This window comes from Sebastes fasciatus, chromosome 3, assembly GCF_043250625.1.
Source record: "Sebastes fasciatus isolate fSebFas1 chromosome 3, fSebFas1.pri, whole genome shotgun sequence".
NCBI classification, from domain to species: domain Eukaryota; kingdom Metazoa; phylum Chordata; class Actinopteri; order Perciformes; family Sebastidae; genus Sebastes; species Sebastes fasciatus.
In genome coordinates this window covers 7920499-7939700 of record NC_133797.1, presented here as the reverse complement: position 1 = coordinate 7939700, position 19202 = coordinate 7920499, and the positions used below count along the sequence as shown (strand labels likewise).

General features: G+C 41.2%; 1 protein-coding gene across 16 annotated transcripts in view; it reads right to left on the bottom strand.

Moving 5' to 3' along the window:
* Positions 1–121: 121 nt before the first annotated feature.
* The window catches only part of ctnnd1 (catenin (cadherin-associated protein), delta 1), a 35963-nt gene continuing 16882 nt past the window's right edge, over positions 122–19202 (bottom strand). For 6 of the 16 annotated variants that reach the window (XM_074628743.1, XM_074628750.1, XM_074628753.1 and 3 more), the window contains 15 exons: positions 18600–18671; positions 17530–17680; positions 16818–17019; positions 13604–13721; positions 12368–12524; positions 10982–10999; positions 10674–10739; positions 10333–10460; positions 8381–8531; positions 8076–8271; positions 7733–7926; positions 6212–6259; positions 5964–6046; positions 3905–3959; positions 122–2949 (listed from right to left, as the gene is read on the bottom strand). In XM_074628743.1, coding sequence (XP_074484844.1) covers positions 2891–2949; positions 3905–3959; positions 5964–6046; positions 6212–6259; positions 7733–7926; positions 8076–8271; positions 8381–8531; positions 10333–10460; positions 10674–10739; positions 10982–10999; positions 12368–12524; positions 13604–13721; positions 16818–17019; positions 17530–17680; positions 18600–18671 — 1698 coding nt within the window. In that variant the 3' untranslated portion in view covers positions 122–2890. Of the gene's footprint in view, positions 2950–3864; positions 3960–5963; positions 6047–6211; positions 6260–7732; positions 7927–8075; positions 8272–8380; positions 8532–10332; positions 10461–10673; positions 10740–10981; positions 11000–12367; positions 12525–13603; positions 13722–16817; positions 17020–17529; positions 17681–18599; positions 18672–19202 lie in introns of all 16 variants that reach the window. The other 10 variants (XM_074628745.1, XM_074628755.1, XM_074628757.1 and 7 more) reach the window with 5 other exon arrangements.

The window sequence follows — 19202 nt, the reverse complement described above, 5'->3', positions numbered from 1 at the left end:
AAGAGGCTTTTCTCCTTTGTAAAAGCACAAAAGACCATTTCCATAATGCACTGCTCCTCACTGATTCATCTTTTTTTTTTTTTTTTAATGTGATAAACAAGAGGCAAAAGAAAACAAAAGCTCTGAGAAATCATTTTCTTTTTTATTAAAAACAGTATTGCTAGTTACATAATTCATTCATAAATGAGAATGTGCAACTTTAAGAGCCAAGGCAAAGAGATTAAGGTGTAGTTCACAATGAGATTTTTCCATTAGTGTTCCAGTATCTGATGACTTGTGTTGGAGGATTCTGTTAAACTAACTCGCTTTGCATTTAATTAAGACAAACTGAATGATTTCAATCAAAACATAGAAGCTGATTGCATATGCATTCACCAAGAGCACCCGAAACAATTAAACCCAAATCAATATAAAAAAAAAAAAGAAATACATAAAACCATTAAAATTAACAAATATTCTCTTGTATATATAGTTTAAATGTGCTTTTATTTTTTTCTCCGCTTTTTCTATTAGCAAATTCTGGTCTATGCCTCCTTACACTGCGATGTTCTGACACAAACCCTTGCTCTACTCTATTCCTCCTCTTTTAGTCGGTCCACTCTTGAAGGCAACTTGTTACTTTGAGAAAATGAGGCATCCTCTGTCGTGTTTCAATTGGCATGGAAATCAAAGGTAAAAAAAGAAAAACACACATTATACCCCCCTAGTGCTTCTTTTAATCATCCACTCAGTTAAGTATCTACATCTCGCTCGGCACTAAGAATATGCATTCTTCTAAAGAACAAGCACTGTACTTGAAAGAAATGCAGGCAAAAACAGACAATACTGTGTCTTCTCCCATGTACTGTTCTTCTGTAGTCTTAAAGCCAGGTAGGCTACGGGTTTGTGAAGCAGTAAATTATACTGAACTCAAGAGTTTTATACCTTATAAAAAATTCCAATAACAAGAATCAACTCTTACGTACACGTTCACATATATTTTGCAGAGTAGAAAACTGATGAGTTCCATATACAGTATACCCAACTAGTGACCTGCTGAGAAAAAGACACCTTGATTGGTTACCCATGTCATGATGGGCACACCCATCGGACCTATCCTGAATGAGAGAGGCACTCCAGTTAGCCCACACGGATGCTGTTAAGAGACAGTCTGGTATGAACACATTCATAAGATTACAGACCTTCAGATACGAGTAAATGCCCCCCATGAATCCTGTGATATCTCCCAAGAATTACAAAGTTAAGGGGCTTACATTTAACAGAAACATCACTTTAGAAACATGGACTATAACCGTCTATACCAACGAGATGGAGGATACTTTGTCTGCTCTATTTCTGTCTGTAGGAATATCCATACGGGGACCTCCACCCTTTTTATATCTATGGATCACAATCAAATACAGAAAACGCAGCGTCCCCATGCATCTCGTCACACCGACACAAGCTGCGCACGAAACAAAGCAGATGACAAGTGTTTTCAGTGTAGCTGCTGTAAAAGTCTTGAGTGTGTGTGAAGTTCTTGCATTCGGTATTGGCAGTCGCAGCGGTAGCGGTGTCATTTGGCACATGTACATTACTGTGGTACATAGCAAAGCAAGAAGAGGAACAACCACTACCAAAACAGAAGCAGAAGCTTTACACATATCTGATTAGGTCATTAAACATTGATTCTCAGTGGCAGGAAATCATTTTTTTTGTAATATTTAACCACCAGAGAGAGAGAGAAAAAAAAATACACATTTTCTTGATTTCTTTGAAACTGAGTGTAATAGAGAAGCAAGTCCCGCCCCTTCCGGTGGACCCCGTGGGACCTTATTTGAGAAAAAATATGTACGCTAGTCAATGGCGAGAGACAAATATTTTTTTTGATCCCGTTTGAATTGTGCCATAAATCACACATATTATGTTTGGCAATTTAAAAGGTACATTTTGCAAGTCGAGAAAGCCAGTTTGTCGTAGTATCATTTAGTTTTTTGCCAGCTAGCCAGCTAACTTAGCTATGTTCCACGCACAAATGAAACAGTATCTTACCTAATGTGTTATCCAGCGACTCCTGGTCCTTTTAATCAGCCGGGAAGTGAAAAAACCAGCGAGACCCGTTGCTCGTGTGAGTACATCCCATTACGAAACACACAGGCATCGTAGCTTCAGCGAGAGATACGTCTCTTACGCGAGTTTTGGGTGTGTAGTCTTTCTAATTACATATTCTCATAGTCTGATACTTTTTTACAACAAACTGTGACTTTCTCGACTTGCAAAATTATTATTACAAACATCATGTGTGATTCATGGTGAAATTCAAACTGAATAAAAAAAAAATTGTCTCTCGCTGTTGACGACCGTTCACATTTTTTTTCAAAATAAGGTCCCATGGTGGTCCACCAAAGGGGAGGGACTTTGCCTCTCTATAGCCATTTACATAATATTCCACAAAAAGTGTCCTGTTCTGATCCCGTTTCTAATTAGTTTAATTAGTGTAAGTCTACGCTCCGACCTCCAAGAAATAGAAAAGTTCTCAGATGAAGCCACAGTGTCTGCTTTTCATCGGAGAGAATTAGTGTCGTCCCGGCAAGTTGTAGTGTTGTAGTGTAGCGTGGAGGGGTAGTGTCGTGGCCATGGTGTCAGATCGAGTGGTTAAGAGTTCAGGGACTCGCAGAGCACAAAGTGGTCATAGCGTCTCGTCCAGTTTTCCACAGGGAGCGTAGATCCACATCAGTTTTTTTTTTTTCTGTGTGGTTTCATTAGTTTGTCTGCTGCAAAGGAGGAATGTAACAAAAAGGAAAGAGAGACAGAAGAGAAAGCTGCAAAAGAGTGAAGAGGGACAAAAGAGTTGAGTTTTAAGGATGGAGTTTTAGTCCCATCGGTAGTGTAGTGGTCCCCCATTGTCAGTTCAGCAAGGGCAGTAGGTGGGAGGAGGCTGTCGTCTTGTGATGCACACAATCAGTTTTTCTGCAAAAGAAGAAGTGTGGGAATTGATCATGTGGGGCGGCTAATGCGATTCACAGCAGAGGCTTAAAAAAAAAAAAAAAGTAGGGCTGTCAAAGTTAACACGATAACGCGTTTTGTTTTAACACCACTTATTTCTTTAACACATTAACGCAATCGATCTTCTGTGAGGTTGTACCAGGCTCAGTTTTAAAGCTAGAGTAAAGATACTGACATCATATGAAACTAAAAAACCAAAGGAATCCATTTCTTCCAACCATGTCATACTAGCTCGTCACAAAAGAGGTTAAATAACGCTCCAAACGTCCGCTAAATTTTGGCGAGGAAAAACTGGCATGGCCATTTCAAAAGGGGTCCCTTGACCTCTGACCTCAAGATATGTGAATGAAAATGGGTTCTATGGGTACCCACGAGTCTCCCCTTTACAGACATGCCCACTTTATGATAATCACATGCAGTTTGGGGCAAGTCATAGTCAAGTCAGCACACTGACAGCTGTTGATGCCTGTTGGGCTGCAGTTTGCCATGTTATGATAAATTGTGATTAATTTGCAATTAATCATGGACATTCATGCGATTAATCGCGATTCAATATTTTAATCGATTGACAGCCCTAAAAAAAAATACATATAATACACAATAGTGGCTGCTGGCATCAAAGTCACCACATGCTAGACAAAAATCACACAAACTGTGCAGAGAGAAAAATAAAATAAAATCACATCTCAGGAGAACACAAATCACTTGACACTTATCACCAGCAGGGGGAGCAAAAACAGTCCAAATACAGTACAATGGGAGCTCATTGACAACACTGATCACTGTCAAACACACACAAAAAGTCACAGCTCTTAATACACAGCTAAGACATTAGGCCATGCGGTGAGTTGAGAGGAGCAGCCGGTGGGACACACATACCATGCGCTGACATGCAGTGTGACAGTGGGTGTATCCTAACCATCGTAAGAATCCATTAGAGGCAAAGAGGCCTGCCTCTCCCCATACATCCCTCCCTGAGAGAGAGAGACAGAGAGAAAAAGAACGAGAGTAGGATTGTGTGATAGCGAAAGGAGAGAGAGATACCAAAGGTGGCATACAGAGAGAGAGAGGATAACACAGCAAGGATACAGAAATAAGAAGGTTAAGTGTGAAAATCCAAAAAGAGAAGATAAGGAGACACAACATGGAAAAGAAAGACGTCAGGGAAAAAGAACAGCGTGAGAGAGAGAGAAAAAAGTGGAAGGAAATAAGGGCATCAGATGAGAAAAGAAAGACGGGTTACAAAAAGGTTAGTTTAAAGTTAGCTCATGTTTCAGGGGGAAAAAAGAACACCGGTGAGAAATTATGTGCAAGACACAGTGCTTTAACAAGACATGCATCAACATGCTGTCTGTGGGTGTGTGTGTGTGTGAGAGCATGTCCGTTCACACGGTAACATTTTTAGCAGTGAAGATGTTGTTCTGTGTATCATCCTGAAATCTGAAACCTCACAAGGTGTGTGTGTGTTGCACATGATTATCCAGCTTCATATTTCCAACAATTTTCCATCTTTTCAGCTAGATGATCATGTGCAATCAACGTCCAATCCAAAACTCAGCTTTGTGACGGCACAGACTCTCCAAACCGACGTCTCCTGAATGAACTGGAATTATTCTCACAGAGAAGATGCGGAGGCAAACAGTATTAGCATGATAAGGTAACAGGAAGGAGCATCATGTGAAGGACTGTTCTACAGCAAGTTTGTTTCTATGTACTATTAGGGCCTTTCTCAAACCAGCCCCTCCCCACTCCCAGTCCGTGAGCCCCGTTTGTAGTCACACTCACAGCTCAATGAAGCTCCCTTCTTTAAGGTGTAGGGTATAAATACAGCCGCAAGCTTTGGGACGAACTTTCACCTCTCCAACGGAAAGTGCCGTAACATTTCCTAACCATGGTTTTGTATCAAGCGGAGGGGATGTATGAAGATTGACAGTATTAAGAATAAAAATAATAAGCAATATACATCCATCCATCCATCCATCCATTATATGTAACCCCTTATCATATTCAGGGTCGCGGGGGGGGCTGGAGCCGATCCCAGCTGCCATTGTGCGAAGGAGGGGTACACCCTGGACAGGTCGCCAGACTATCACAGGGCTGACACATACAGACAGAAATTTACACTCACATTCACACCTACCAGCAATTTAGAGTCAACAATTAACCTAACCTGCATGTCTTTGGGCTCTGGGAGGAAACCAGAGAACCCGGGAAAAAACCCACGCTAACACGGGGAGAACAAACTCCAAACAGAAGGGCTCCAAGCCGGGTTTGAACCTGCGACCCTCTTTCTGTGAGGCCAAGCGATATACAGAGAAACTAAAAATTAAAAATAAAACTTACTCCCATGCTTTGTGGTGACATTTCTTTTCTTTTTTTTTGTAAACATCTTTTCGTTTTTTAACTCTGATGTTAATGAGCAGCTTGGTTTTTGCAACAGTCCCTGTAAATATATAACACTTTATAATCAAATGAACAAGTCTACCGTTTTCTAGACAAGACGAGCAGATTTAACCCCTAAGTTGTTAACGTCTGTACAACAATATTAAATGTCTATCTTAGTTTGAGCAGTTTCTGTTTGTACAGGTAGTTGCACGGAACTTACATTTGTATGGAGCGTGTTCCATGACGAACACAAAACGCAGTTGCATGTGGCCAGTAAGTCGGCATCGATGCAGGCTCGCTGTTGGAGGGTTATATAACCCACTTCCACTCCCCACCAATTGGTTTGGGATGGCACTTAATATGGCAGACCCTCCATTCAAACGGAGTGGAAGTAGGTAGGGAGAGGGTGTAGGAGGCGGTTTGAGAAAGGATCTTTACTCTCACAAATTTTAATTTTCTAGAAACTGCAGGTAAGGTAAGTTAAGGGATGAAGGAAGTATGTAGTAAAGTTTATGTTAGGAGTGAGGGAGTTATTCTCCTTAAAGTGCAGTCATGCAGGGTTATGTGTGTGTGTTAATGTGTCCAGTTTTTACCTGTACTGCATCTTTGTCAGCAGGATCGAGTGTGTTATCCAGAGTGTTCCTTCTACCTCTCTGGTCCAGTGTGGAGTAGGCATCTGAAGAGGAGAAACAGATGTTAAACCAGAGGTGTGTGTGTGTGTGTGTGTGTGTGTGTGTGTGTGTGTGTGTGTCTGTGTGTGTGTGTGTGTGTGTGTGTGTGTGTGTGTGTGTGTGTGTGTGTGTGTGTGTGTGTGTGTGTATGTGTGTGTGGTCACACTTGCCTGGTCCCAAGTCATTCATTGGAATCATTTCCCGGTCCCCTTTGCCCCCTGTGTAATAAAGACACAAAAACAATGAGCATCAATATGTGATGAAAAATGGTTTTGTTCCCACAGAGAGGCAGTGTATCAACTGCAGCACATAGAAACACGGCGACATTGTAAGGAGTGCTGATTCTGACAATGCTCAAAACCACTGGATTTGGAAACATAAAAAGCTGTTGCCATATTTGAATTAAATCAGTCTTTAGAGCAGTCAGAATTGGACCAGTGTGCAAAGTTAAATGATATCGTGAAAAATGTAATATGCATTAGCAAATTAAACAGTAAGACAAAATGCCATATTTAAAGATATACATCTGGGGCTTCATTACAGAGAAATATCCCAACTGCTTGTCCTATCTTAACTTCAGTTTCAAAGATAGGACTTTTCCTTTCTTCCTATTATAGAAGTAGTTCCTAATCTCATGGCTGTGTTCTATCCTATCTCAGACATCCTATCTTATCTTAACTTAATAAATCCTAACTAGATCTGTACATTTGATTCTTTAAATCGGCATAAAAATGGGTTCTATGGGTACCCACGAGTCTCCCCTTTACACACATGTCCACTTTATGATAATCACATGCAGTTTGGGTCAAGTCATAGTCAAGTCAGCACACTGACACACTGACATTGTTTTTTGTTGTTAATTGATTTACAATAATATATACATACATTCGCATAGAGCAAGCATAATTGCCCACTCCCATGTTGATTAGAGTATTAAATACGTGACAAATCTCCCTTTAAGGTGCGATTAATTTGCAATTAATTACAATTAACTGTGGACAATTATGCCATTTATCGCAATTAAATCATTTTTAATTAATAAGATAAGATTGATAAGATAGACTTTCTTGTCCCGAAGGAAATTTGTCTTGGACACATTCAGTATCTGCTGTTAAGAAATACAAAATATTATGTATATATAATACATGGTCCGGGAAATTTAAAGCGTCATCATACGGTTTTTAGTAGCCTTTCATGCATTATATTTCTGTGTTGTGTTGTTCCCCATCTTCCTTGTCATTGCCATACAGACCTAACAACAGGGCTGCAGCCATTTTTGGCAGTTATTTTTGAATTTAGGACAGGGTCTATGCCATCCTAACTTGGGATTACTAACTTCCCTAAGTTAGTACAGTTCTGTAATAGCTAAATTCCTATCCTAAGATAAGATAAGATTTTTTTTCCTAAATGCATTTAGGAGACATGTTTCTGTAATACCAAAATTCCTAAATGTCAACCTAAACTGAGATAAGATAGGATTTCAGACTCAGGAAGTTTCTGTAATGAGGCCCCCTGATCGCTAATGGTTTAACTTCCAGCAGTAGGTCATATGCTACAATACAAACACAAAGGCAATAAGTCAAATACTTTAACTGGACAGGAGACACTGCTTTCACTAATGAAACCGTGAGATACTTGGCCTTGCAGAGCAGCACACTTTACATGCATGAGTTTCCCTTTTGCTTCCTGACCTTTGTCTATGAGCGGCAGGGTGCTGTCCTCATATCCTCCGTTGGCCCTGGTGTTGTTGCTGGGGGGGTTCAGGTTGACCATGAAGTCCGTCTTCTTCCAGCCGTCCTTCTCCAAAGTGCGCCGCAGCTCCTTGTAGCCCCACACTGTCTGCAGCACCAGGCCGGCCCCACGCACCTCCCGCTCAGAGCGATTACTGGTGATCCCAGTGGACAGGAGAGGCAGAGAGTGGGAATTAAAAACAAGATAGGACTTATGATGCACACATAATGAAGTATTTCAAGGTTGCAGTTTCAACTGGCCACAAACACGTAGACACGGACAGAAAAAGATCTCACGCCATACCCGTCCTTGTTAATGAGCACCAGTCTCTCTATTCCCTGCGAGGCCCTGAGGGTCTTGGCTGCTTCCATGCTGGAGCCCAGCACCTCGTGGAGCGTGCTCAATACCGACACCACCGTCTCTTCCGACAGCGCTCGCACCGGCTGACTCTGACCACCGCCGGGCAGGTTGGCCACCAGGTGAGGCACCGCATGTTTGCCTGACAAAACAAGTACGAGAAGAGCATTAACAATTAAAACACACTTAAAAACGGACTCTATCCTCTTGACACAATAAATCATTGTGCAACAGAGCGCTTCAAGTCTCACCTAGTAGATCTCTGTTGCGTGCGTCAATGGCCATGTTGCGAAGGGCTCCAGACATGGCGCGGACCACGCGGTCATTGCCGTGGGCCAGCAGCTCAGTCATCATGGGCAGACCCTTCTCCTGGCGCAGCAAGGCACGGATGTATCGCCCATACTAAACGGACACACAATTAAATTTTTGTTTCATTTAATTAGGGCACTAACTACTCTACATTTTGTTGTATTTTCAGACACAGCCCAATCCAAATGCTTGATGATACATGCACTGTTTTACAAGTGCCCCTCTAGCACTAATGTGTACAAACAAACCTTTGCATGGTCATTTTCCAAGTGGTTTCCCTTTGTAAGGGGAACCGATTATTTGTATCATGTGAATCTAATTTCAAATATATCCATAAAACAAGTGCACAAAGCACCGACTTTGGTTAAATTTGCATGAAGACAGCCATATAGTACATTTACAGCATTTTGTTGTACATAATACCGTTCAGAGAAACCTTAATTATTGAGTGCTACAGGAATGAGTCCTAAAACCCAGAAATGAGTTAGCATTTTAGCACTTCCGGTTCCCTCATCTGGAAGTCAATGGGTTTTTTGAATGGGTTTTCATTTAGATGCCTGAAATAAGGTCTGCTTAAGCTTAAGAGATTTTCAAGTTTTTTTCTACAACCTAGAATACATCAATAAATACCCCAATCGTGAATTTTGAAGCCTTTATGTGGCTTTAAAAAGGCACTTGCTAACAAGTGGCTAAATGAGACTACTAAACGTCATCACTTCGACTTGTCCGCCTTTACAGCCTCGTTGTGTATACTCGCACTTATGCGTCTGTGGTGTAGTTCACTTATAGCCTAACGTTTGCTGTTTTCTTCTGGCGACTGCTTTCATACTTCAAAAATCATGAAGGTGGTGTTTATTTGTGAAGATTATCTTGCTGAACAAAACGTGTAGGCCTAAGTATCATAAGCGTTTGTTTGCCACAGAGTTTATTTTCTGCAATAATCCAAAACCCAATGCAAAAATCCCATCGGGGTTTTGTCAAGGGAACCCAGGGCGATGCTAAATTCCTGGTTGGCCTACAAAAATACATCCCTGTATTTATATATGGAGGTACGCAAGTCTGGCATTAGGCGTCTTTCCCAAGGAGACTTAAAGCGTAAGAACTCCCATTTCCCCGGATTATTCCATTCTAATCTTACGAGCGGCAGTCTTAAACTCTTAGCCACAGTACTTAGAAAGTGTCATTCAAAACTGGACATGCCTCCTTTATCCCAGGGGATGACAGTAAGTGTTTCCTCTGCTGTAATGTGTGGATTTCCAAGGTCAGGACAAGGTCAAAGTAGAGGCAAGTAAAGTAATGGGAGTGATCCAAGAAAAGGCAAGCAAGCACTTTGGAAATGAGTGTGTACTAATGCCTTAGTCCACTCCCAAAACACCCTCAGATTGGATTGACTACCATCTTACAAGCTGTTTGGCATGCTGTACGCTGTAAGAGCTGTGCACAGGTCTGTGTTCATGTTTGTTCGGGTCCCACAATCTGGGATAATGTACACACTAGTGTGTGTGTGAAGGCCTTTGTACACCAAGTCCGTATTTTTCTTCTGACATTGTCGCACATTTAAAAATAAATATGACTTCATGTTTCGTCAATCACGTTTACACACGTTTAGCCACCGCTAATGTCATTCATTCATTAGCCCCATTGGGACTAGCGCTATCTATGAAACCACGTAATTAATTCAGTTTTGTCTTGCAATGCAAATTTTTGCAACGAATAGAACAATAAAACGTATCGGACTCAGTGTGCGAGGTTTCTGCGCTTTCTGACTTTATCGGAAGACGGATTAAAAAAACGCATACAAAAAAAATACGGACTTGGTGTGCAAAGACCTTTTTACTCAGCACAGGGAGTGTTGGTGAACTGGAATAGGATAATAATGGATAGCGGTTCTTACAGTCCAGCGTCCGGCACACAGGTTCTGAACGGCTCCAGCCGAGGCTTCCAGCACGGTGGGGTTCTTGGACTCCTTTAGCAGAGAGGTGTAGATGCGGACCACCTCCGGCTGGTACAGCAGCTCATAGCCTACAGGAAAGAAGAAGAGAGTGGGGAAGTGTGGAGAAGCAAGTGAGGATAGCAGGAGTGATTGATGGGAATATGCAGAAGAAACGGGAGGGAGATGGGCAAAAGGAGGTTTGAGAAGGACAAATATAAATGTTATGAACAAATGCATTTTTTCACTTTTTCTCTACTGCATGATACATATACAGTACAAGTGTTGACTGAGCCGGTGGTTACCTTTAGCAAGTGTGGTCCTCTTTGGAATGTCTATTATGTCTGCAGCTGCATCCTCTTCTTTCCTACCTGGAATCAAACATTACAGCCTTAGAAACACACAGCGTCTAAACATGATACATTTATTTTAGAGAATTAGTTCTACGTTTTTTTCTAGTTTGGTTAGACGTAAACTATGACCAAAAACTGAGATTCATGAGGCATGCAGGTTAGTACTAAGACAGTTACAAGCTCAGCTACTCTATTACTACAACAATAACAACAACAGGCAGCAAAAGCAAAGTGCAGTCGTACAGAGGTAAAGAGCTTACCTTTGGAAAACCACTCATCTGTAGCCCAGCGCGGAAAAGGGGAGAGAAGAATAGGGAGGAGGGAGGAGAGATAAAAAAGGGTTGAAGAGGGAGAGGAGAAAGGCAGAACAGGAGGAAGAGAGAGCATTTACAGTAAGTAAAAGGAAAGCAGCCATAATTGAGCCACCCAGTTTAACACCTGCTTACATCCCAACAGCACTGCTGCCACCACTCAGACATCAGCAATGTGACATGCCAAGTATGCAAATGCCAAATAAAGCAAAACAAAGGGCACAGTGTAACCATTTTATATACAGTACACACACATCACATCGTAACTGCTCTCTACGGCATCTGTTTGAGAATTTGTTGCCGTAATATATATCTGGGCAGGTTAAATTAAAAATGAACAGAAAAGCATTTACTTAACCAATAAACTGATGTCCAGTGTGTGATATCAAGTGATCTGACACAGTTCTTGTGTGCTACTCCAATGAGTGATCTTTCTTGCATTGCAGCTACTTTGATGCAATCTTCTCTTTCATACAGTAATACAGTGGTTCCCAACCTGGGGTCTGGGCCCCCCTTAGGGGGCGGGGAGCAAAGATCACAGAGGATGAGCCAGGATTTGTCTCCTCTGAGGTTGTGAAATTTAGATTTGCTCGGTATAACTAAAATCATAAAAACATACTTACTGGATAATTTATACAAAAGTCTGTACATAAAACTATTTAAAAAGATATATACGAAATATTCTGCTTCAGTTCTTATTTGTTGGCATTTAGTCTTTCAAAAACAACATTATCACTGCAGCCAGCTTCAAGGAAAAAAGGTTGGGAACCTACCTAGTCTGGTGGAGGCAAAAACAATAATATTTGTTTGTTGCAGCTTTACATTTTCTTAATTCTTCATTATTATTTTTTTGTTAACATGTAAACTGTTAGTGCTTTTATGAATAAATTGCATTGCATTCTATATTGCCTCATTATATCCAAGTAAAAAGAAAAATTTAAAAAACAAAGAAAACTACTAGAGAGGATATACAACATCTGACTTATTCATATGAATGTTGGCAGATGCAAGATTATGTTATAATAACATATTCAAAGCCACAAAACAGTAAAAAGGGGGTGTGTAGTTGGGGGAAAAAATCAATACTCTCAGTGAAACACAAACAGAGAGCAGCAGGAGAAAGGATGAGCTTTCTCGCAGTTGTGGAAATTGCTAACATTCCTGGGCGAGTGAGTGGTTTTGTTTGTGCAAGTGTGTGTGTGTGTGTGTGTGTGTGTGTGTGTGTGTGTGTGTGTGTGTGTGTGTGTGTGTTAGTATCAGTTTAGTGAGACAGTGACATCACCGCAAATGTTCCTCCTACTGACTGAACAAATACAGTCTCTCTCTGACACAGACCTTTGCTCTTGCGAGAGCTGAAGCAGCCCCCCTTCTGGCTGGAGGGGGCGGGGCCCTGGTTGAGGGGCGCGGCCTCCTGGTAGCGCTCATAGCCGGGGATTTCACGATGCACGTGATAGGACAAGTTCCTCAGCAGGCACACGCTGTTCTCTATCAACTGCAAAGATGGAGGACAATCAGTGGGGGATGTGGAGGAAAGAGATAAGAGGAGAAAAAAGTTAGAATTATTCAAATGAAAACTCTCAACCTGCCTAGTATCTCACTAGACTTACATTACATCACCTCCTCGCAAATCACACACCCACTTGTTTTAATAATTAATTATATTTGGTTTAAAAGAGCACTCCATTGATTTAGCATTGCACTCTTATTAACATTGTCAGACTTAGAATGGACTGTTTGGGGAAAATGGGATCAATATTGATACAGCAGAACCAGTCTTTTGTATTCCATAAATTACCCACAATGCGCTGACAGTTTGGTCGGAGATTTGGGTGTGTTATGCATGGATGTATTAAGAGAACTGGATACAGCGTTGGAGTAGGGCTCCTGTTCATTCCTATGAGAGTTGCTCAGTGGCCCATGAAGCCAAACTGGCTCAACTGCCGAGTGATAAACAAGGACTATGGAAAGGAGGCTGGGTCACATTTCTAAGACGAAAACACGCATAACTCCCAAACCGGACAACGTTGTGGTAGCGACCTGTCAATCACAAGGTAGCCACGCCCTAAAGCATCCCCTGCTTTATGGTCTATTTGACTTTAAATGGGACCATAAGTTACTAAATGAACATCATGCTGTATTGAAGAAGACTTGAAACTAGCGATTGAGACCATAAACTCAGGCTCAATTTCTCACAGACTTCTATACAATCAGACTTCTTTTTGCAACCAGAGGAGTCGCCCCCTGCTGGCTGTTAGAAAGAATGCAAATTTAAGGCACTTCCAGATTGGCTTCACCTCTCAGACCCGGAGGTTGCCTCCTGGTAAGTTCACTTCATTCTAACTATACCCCCCCATATTTTTTTCTATTTTCTAACTTGTAGTCTTCAGCCCCAACCGATGCTGACTCAAGTGACATCACCTGAGGCAATTTATCAGACTTTGCACATCTCCCTCTGGAGCCACAGTTATTCATATAACTTTTTTCCCCCCACATACTCCCAAAGACATGTAAACAGACTGATGTGTAAAATTGGTTCCCCTTTAATATCAAATAAATCAGAGTTCCGCTTACCTTATTGTCAACGTCTTTACAGTCAATCTGGGATTGGACAATGTACATGAGCGAGTCGACCAATCCTGTGCACTCCCTCAGCTTCCTCCTTGCCTCGCTTCGCTCTGAACTCACATTTCTTTGCAGGAGTGGAAAGTTGAGAAGAGGAGAAACAAGAATGTAAAACAAAACGTGGATTAGCAGTGTGAATGGTTGGAGAAATAATTGAGGCAGTTAAGAGGTTAAAGGGGACAGGAAAGAGTCAATTTGAGTGACTACAAAAGGATTCCAGTACACAATGCTTGAACACACCCCCAAGAGTTGTTTGAATGAAACTCCTGTTAAATCTACTGGTTTACAAAGAGAGTACAGTTTGGCGAGATCAAGTTACAGCTCTGGACCAGAGCTGCTCTCTGACTCAGTCCCACTTAGAGATCTAACAGGACTGGATGGATGGAAACGTGTGGAAACGGAGATCCAGTTAGTTCTTCGGTCAGTGATGTAGAAGGCATGTAAAGAAAGGAACATAAGGGAGAAAACGCTGTGGAATGATACTCAGCCTTGGTCTTTTGTGCCGGCCTGTTTTTCACAGTGACAGGCCTGCCCTCTCACACAATACCAGGACACATTCCCTTACACAGCATGGGGCACCGATTCCACTTCACTGCATAGTTCAGGAAGTTTATTTACATGTTGCAGTCGGCAAACAAAGAAAAGCTTTTCGAAGGGAAAAAAAGAAAAGCTTTAAATTTGCTATATTTATAAAATTCTCAATTTGTCAAGTGTGGTCACTGGAAGCAAATCCTCTCTGTGCACAGGAAGAGAGTGAAATACAAACTCCACTATTAAACAGAAAGTGAATGCTTCGATCAGAGGAGGATGGATTAATCCGTGTTCGACCTCTTTACGAAGACCCGCTGGACAATTTACTGACACGGTTGCTCTCCCGAAAATAACACATAACTCAGACTCCAACACAAACTCCACTGAAGCACAAAAATGCCAAAATTCTATCGGGTGAGGCCAGTCTGGCAAAATAGGAATGTGACCACCATCAGGGGGAAAACTAGGATCAACATCGACCGGGCCTTCGATTCAAGGAGGGACCTTCGATTGGTTTTGGGTATGGAAACGGACCCCAAGCTGGTAAAATTCCTATTGGACAGGTAAGCTAACATAACATAAGCTAACATCAACTACTGCCAAGCATGTGGAATACATAGTGATATTGTGCTTTTAGCTGGCTAATGTTGCAAACGTTTATCAACCTGATACCCGTCAATCACATTCAGTCTTGTTTGTGTCTCCTCACTGTTTTGACCGACACTCGCAAGCGTCTATGTAGTGCGAGTGCGAGCAGTTTCAAAATCATCAGACAACTTCTCCTTACACTTCTTAATTAGATTTGAAGACACTGTTGATCAATGCTCAGTATAGTTTTAAATCACTTATCAGTATCAGTATCTATAAAAATGAAAACATATACTGTATTTTAATGACAGTGCAGATCTTCTACTCCATGGTGTACTGAGACGATACTGTCCAGACCATTTCTGCAAATACCAAACTTTTGAAGTCTTCCAAGATTACCAAGTTATTCACACATACTTTTCTAGACCTAGACCTAATTAACCGTGTGGTCAAGGGGAATGCATAGATAACAGTCAGAACATACTGTTTACACTGTATGTGTCAATGCCCCACTGTCCTCTGCCTGCTCCCTCCCTGTGACATTCTCTTCTTCCCCCTCTTCCGATCTCACTGTGAGGCTGCACTTCTCTTCAGCTCTGCTAGATCTCTTATTTAATAAATAACTAACATTTAACCCTTAAGGCTATTAATGAGCACAATATCAAATTAAATAAGATATCCTGTTTATATGTGCTAGCAGTCCGAGTAAAGGCTTGCGACGCGCACAATAAACACAAACTTTTGAATATGATGGACCTGCATGAAGAGCTTGGTGCTTATTTCTTTCTACTGAAAGTGTAGCAGTTATTGTATGGATATTACCCAAAAATAGAAAAGCAATCAGAAGCATTTTCTATCTGTTAAAACTGATTATAAAAACGAAATAAAATGTCTTTAATGGGCATTTTTATTCTGACTTGATCATCCTGCTGATTATAAGTAAAGGTGTGGAAATTTCTCGATTCTAAGATGCATCGAGATGCGGACGTGAAAGATTCTGCATCGATGCAGTGACAGGACATAATCAGGAGTTTGGTTTCATTTCAGCACAGTGTGAGACTTTACTGCATTTTGCTGTCATTTACTGTCATGTTAGTTTCTCTCCTCTGATCTCTGTGTTTCCCCGAGGGCAAAGCTAACAAACACACCGTGTGCACAGAGCTGAGAGACGGCACTCTGCAGTTCCCTAGCTTGTTGCTCTCGCTAGTTGCTACCAATATCAACTCCATATAAACATTCAACAATGTTGGGATGAAAAAATGTGCATGTAGGCTGAAACTCGCCCGTGGTGTTGTTATGTCGGGAGATGCAGTGACTTACACCAAGTAAGAGTAGAAGAGCTATGAGTATGGGGAGAAGTCCACAAGTCGCTCGGCTAATTTATGCAGTGTAAAATGCTATAGGCATGCAGGAAGTGCTATGTCTTAGAGCTGCTATGTGAAAACCGTATTTTTGTAGAATTACAGCACACTTGTAATGCACTGCAGGATTTATGTTTGGTTTTTGTAATGATTATGTACTGAGGTGGGTCACAGATACTGGTATTGAAAAGATTAGGCTTTTTATATTATAGACTGTTGTAGTCTGTTTTTTGAAACACTTTCTAAATAAAAAGGGATCAGAATTATCTGACTGTTTGTATTAATTGAAGAGAAAGTAGCCATGTGCAGTAATATAAAAATTGAGGATGCGATATGTTGTGATGTAACGAGAATCGTTGTGTATTCGAAACATTGACAGGTGATAATCAAATAATCGAATCGTGAGGCCAGTGAAGATTCACACCTCTAATTATTAGTGGAATAAAAGTCTTTACATAAACATAGCTTCTCTCCTCTCTCCGTGTTCATCAAGACCACTCCATGATGTTTTTCCCCTCTCTTCTGCTCTGTTAACTGCTCCCTTCCTCCCTAATACATCCCACTGCTCTGTCAGTCTGTTGAGCTGGCATGTTTCCATCTTCCTCACTTGTCTACCATCTCCCCTCCCTCCTTCCACCCCATTCATATCATCAGTAGCAGTCAAACAGCTTTTCCTTCCATACCTCAGGCAGCCTGCTGTGTTGGTGAGGGCCGTCTCCCACTCAAGATGTCTGGGCTTGCAGTTCTCCTCCCCTCCTCCTGCTCCGTTGCTCCCTCGCTCCCAGCCTGAATGGGGCACCATCACCTCGTCGGAGAGGGCGTGCAGTGCATGGTCCACGATCTCCATTTTCACAGAGTCGTGGGACGACAGGTTCCACAGCGTCCCTGCGAAAAAAAGAATAATGTAATTATGAAGCCTAACTCAATTCTTGCTAAATGTCACTTTAAACGGTTGAATGTAATAATATTTTCACACAACAAGAAGGTGTAGAAACATGGGAACATCCAAATATTACAACTAAGGCTATAAATAAGTGTGGGAATTTTCGAAGCCGGTGTCTTTTTGGATATGTTTGACATTTTCAACACGTTCTATAGTATGTTTTTTGTCTCATGATGAACAAACTACCAAAAATGTGATAAAATAAAGTTATCTCAAAAGGAATCTAGTTGTAGTTTTGTAAATAGTGACCCTGCAAGATCCCCAGTCTTTGCAAAATATTATAGTCTGTGACTAAAACCTCCAAGACTTAAGACACATTGTCTTAAAATGTGAGAGGGTGTCAGACTTCATTCTTTTAAAAGTCTTTTAAAAGTCTCCTTGTGTATGGTAGACATTTCTGCCGTTTCCCATTGAGCTGATTGGTCAGTGGTGCTGTTGCATGTGCCTCTAACCTGTGATGGTGTCAGTGAGGTCCTGGTCACGGGTCTTCCTCAGCAGCCTGACCAGAGCAGGCACCCCGTCACAGTTCTTGATGGCGATCTTGTTGTCTTGATCTTTTCCATACGAGATGTTCTTTAGCGCTCCACAGGCTGCGTAGTGAACCTATAACAAAAGGTGCAATAAAAGCTTATTGATCCATTGAGTATCATGGAGTATCACTGCTCTCACATACATGGATTTAGTCTAGTAGAAAACAGTGTTGTGCCCTTGTAACTGTTAGATTGTACTACGCAAATGACATGGGTCTTGGAATTTCTACTCATGCAAGTAATTGTCTATAATTGATAATAACTACTTGGCCACATTTCTGACATATTTTCACTATAAAGCAGTGTTAATTTCAGCACAAGTTCATGAACATCCTATAATCAATATTGCATGTCACTTTTACATACATTTGTACTGTGTAATTGAAATTGCTGAGCATGTTTGCATCGTACTACACAGCTGATCAACACACTCACACACAAACAGAGACACAAAGTGTGTGTAGTCTTTGGAACCACTTAAAAACGTTAAGAACATGCATTCGCCGTTTGACCCATTTCTCCAGCCAGCAAGTCATCCGACACACACTCAGACTTCAAACTTGTCACTGGCCGTAGAGCATGAAATGTGAAATTAAGATGCTTCTTTGCCTCGAAACTGGAATGCATGATGTGGTTTGTCTGGTTTTGCCCGTACAAAGATCAGCAAAAACCTACCGCAGCTTGTGCTAAATGAAAGGGAATCATAGAAAAACCCCAGAATGTTTTGGCTGAAACTATATTTAGCACAAATGTTGACCTACGGGATTTGATCAAGAGAAGTCAAATACGTAATGCTTATTTCTATTTCCCTTTCAAATCTGTATTAGAGCCGAGTCTCAAGTTCACCTTATCTCAGGCCGATGAACTGTCTATTGCATAAGAAATACACTACATCCCTTAAGCCTCACTTTTACCCCACCTAGTCAAATCACAACACACTTCTAGTGAGCAAAGAATGAACAGAAAGCCATGGAGAAAAACAGCAAACTGACCTCTTTGTTTGGGTTGTCAAGCATACAGACCAGAGCTGGGATTCCTTTCAGTCGACGCACATCACACTTCACCTGGAAAGCAAAAAGGATGGACATTAACGCTGAGGGGCCAAGGAAAGACCAGTTTACTGTTTCTTTAAACAGCCCAGCATATCCAAATTATGTCAACATCAATCAATTAAAAAAGTAAAAAAGACACAATGATGTACAGACAAATTTAATCAGAGCACCAATGAAGAAAAGAAAAGCACAGGAGAGCATATTAAAGATCCTCAGTGAAGAAGAAATATCTTGTAAAATCCTTATGGCGTAAAAAAAAAGTACCCAGGCTGTGCAAATTCATAAAGGAAGTCCCACCATGACAGCTGAGTTTTAATAGTATTACTAGTCTTTTACATGTTGTTGCTAAAAGTCTAGTCATGAGCCTGCTGTCCTATAAAACTAAACTTCCCTTCGGAACAGACAATCTGCATATTCCAGCCATCTGCGGCTCCATATTATGATTTTGGGTAACACTTTATTTGGATAGTCTGCCTACAAATAGTTTATAGAGTATTGGTAACATTTCAACAGCTTGTGAGTTGAGATTCAACGATACAACTG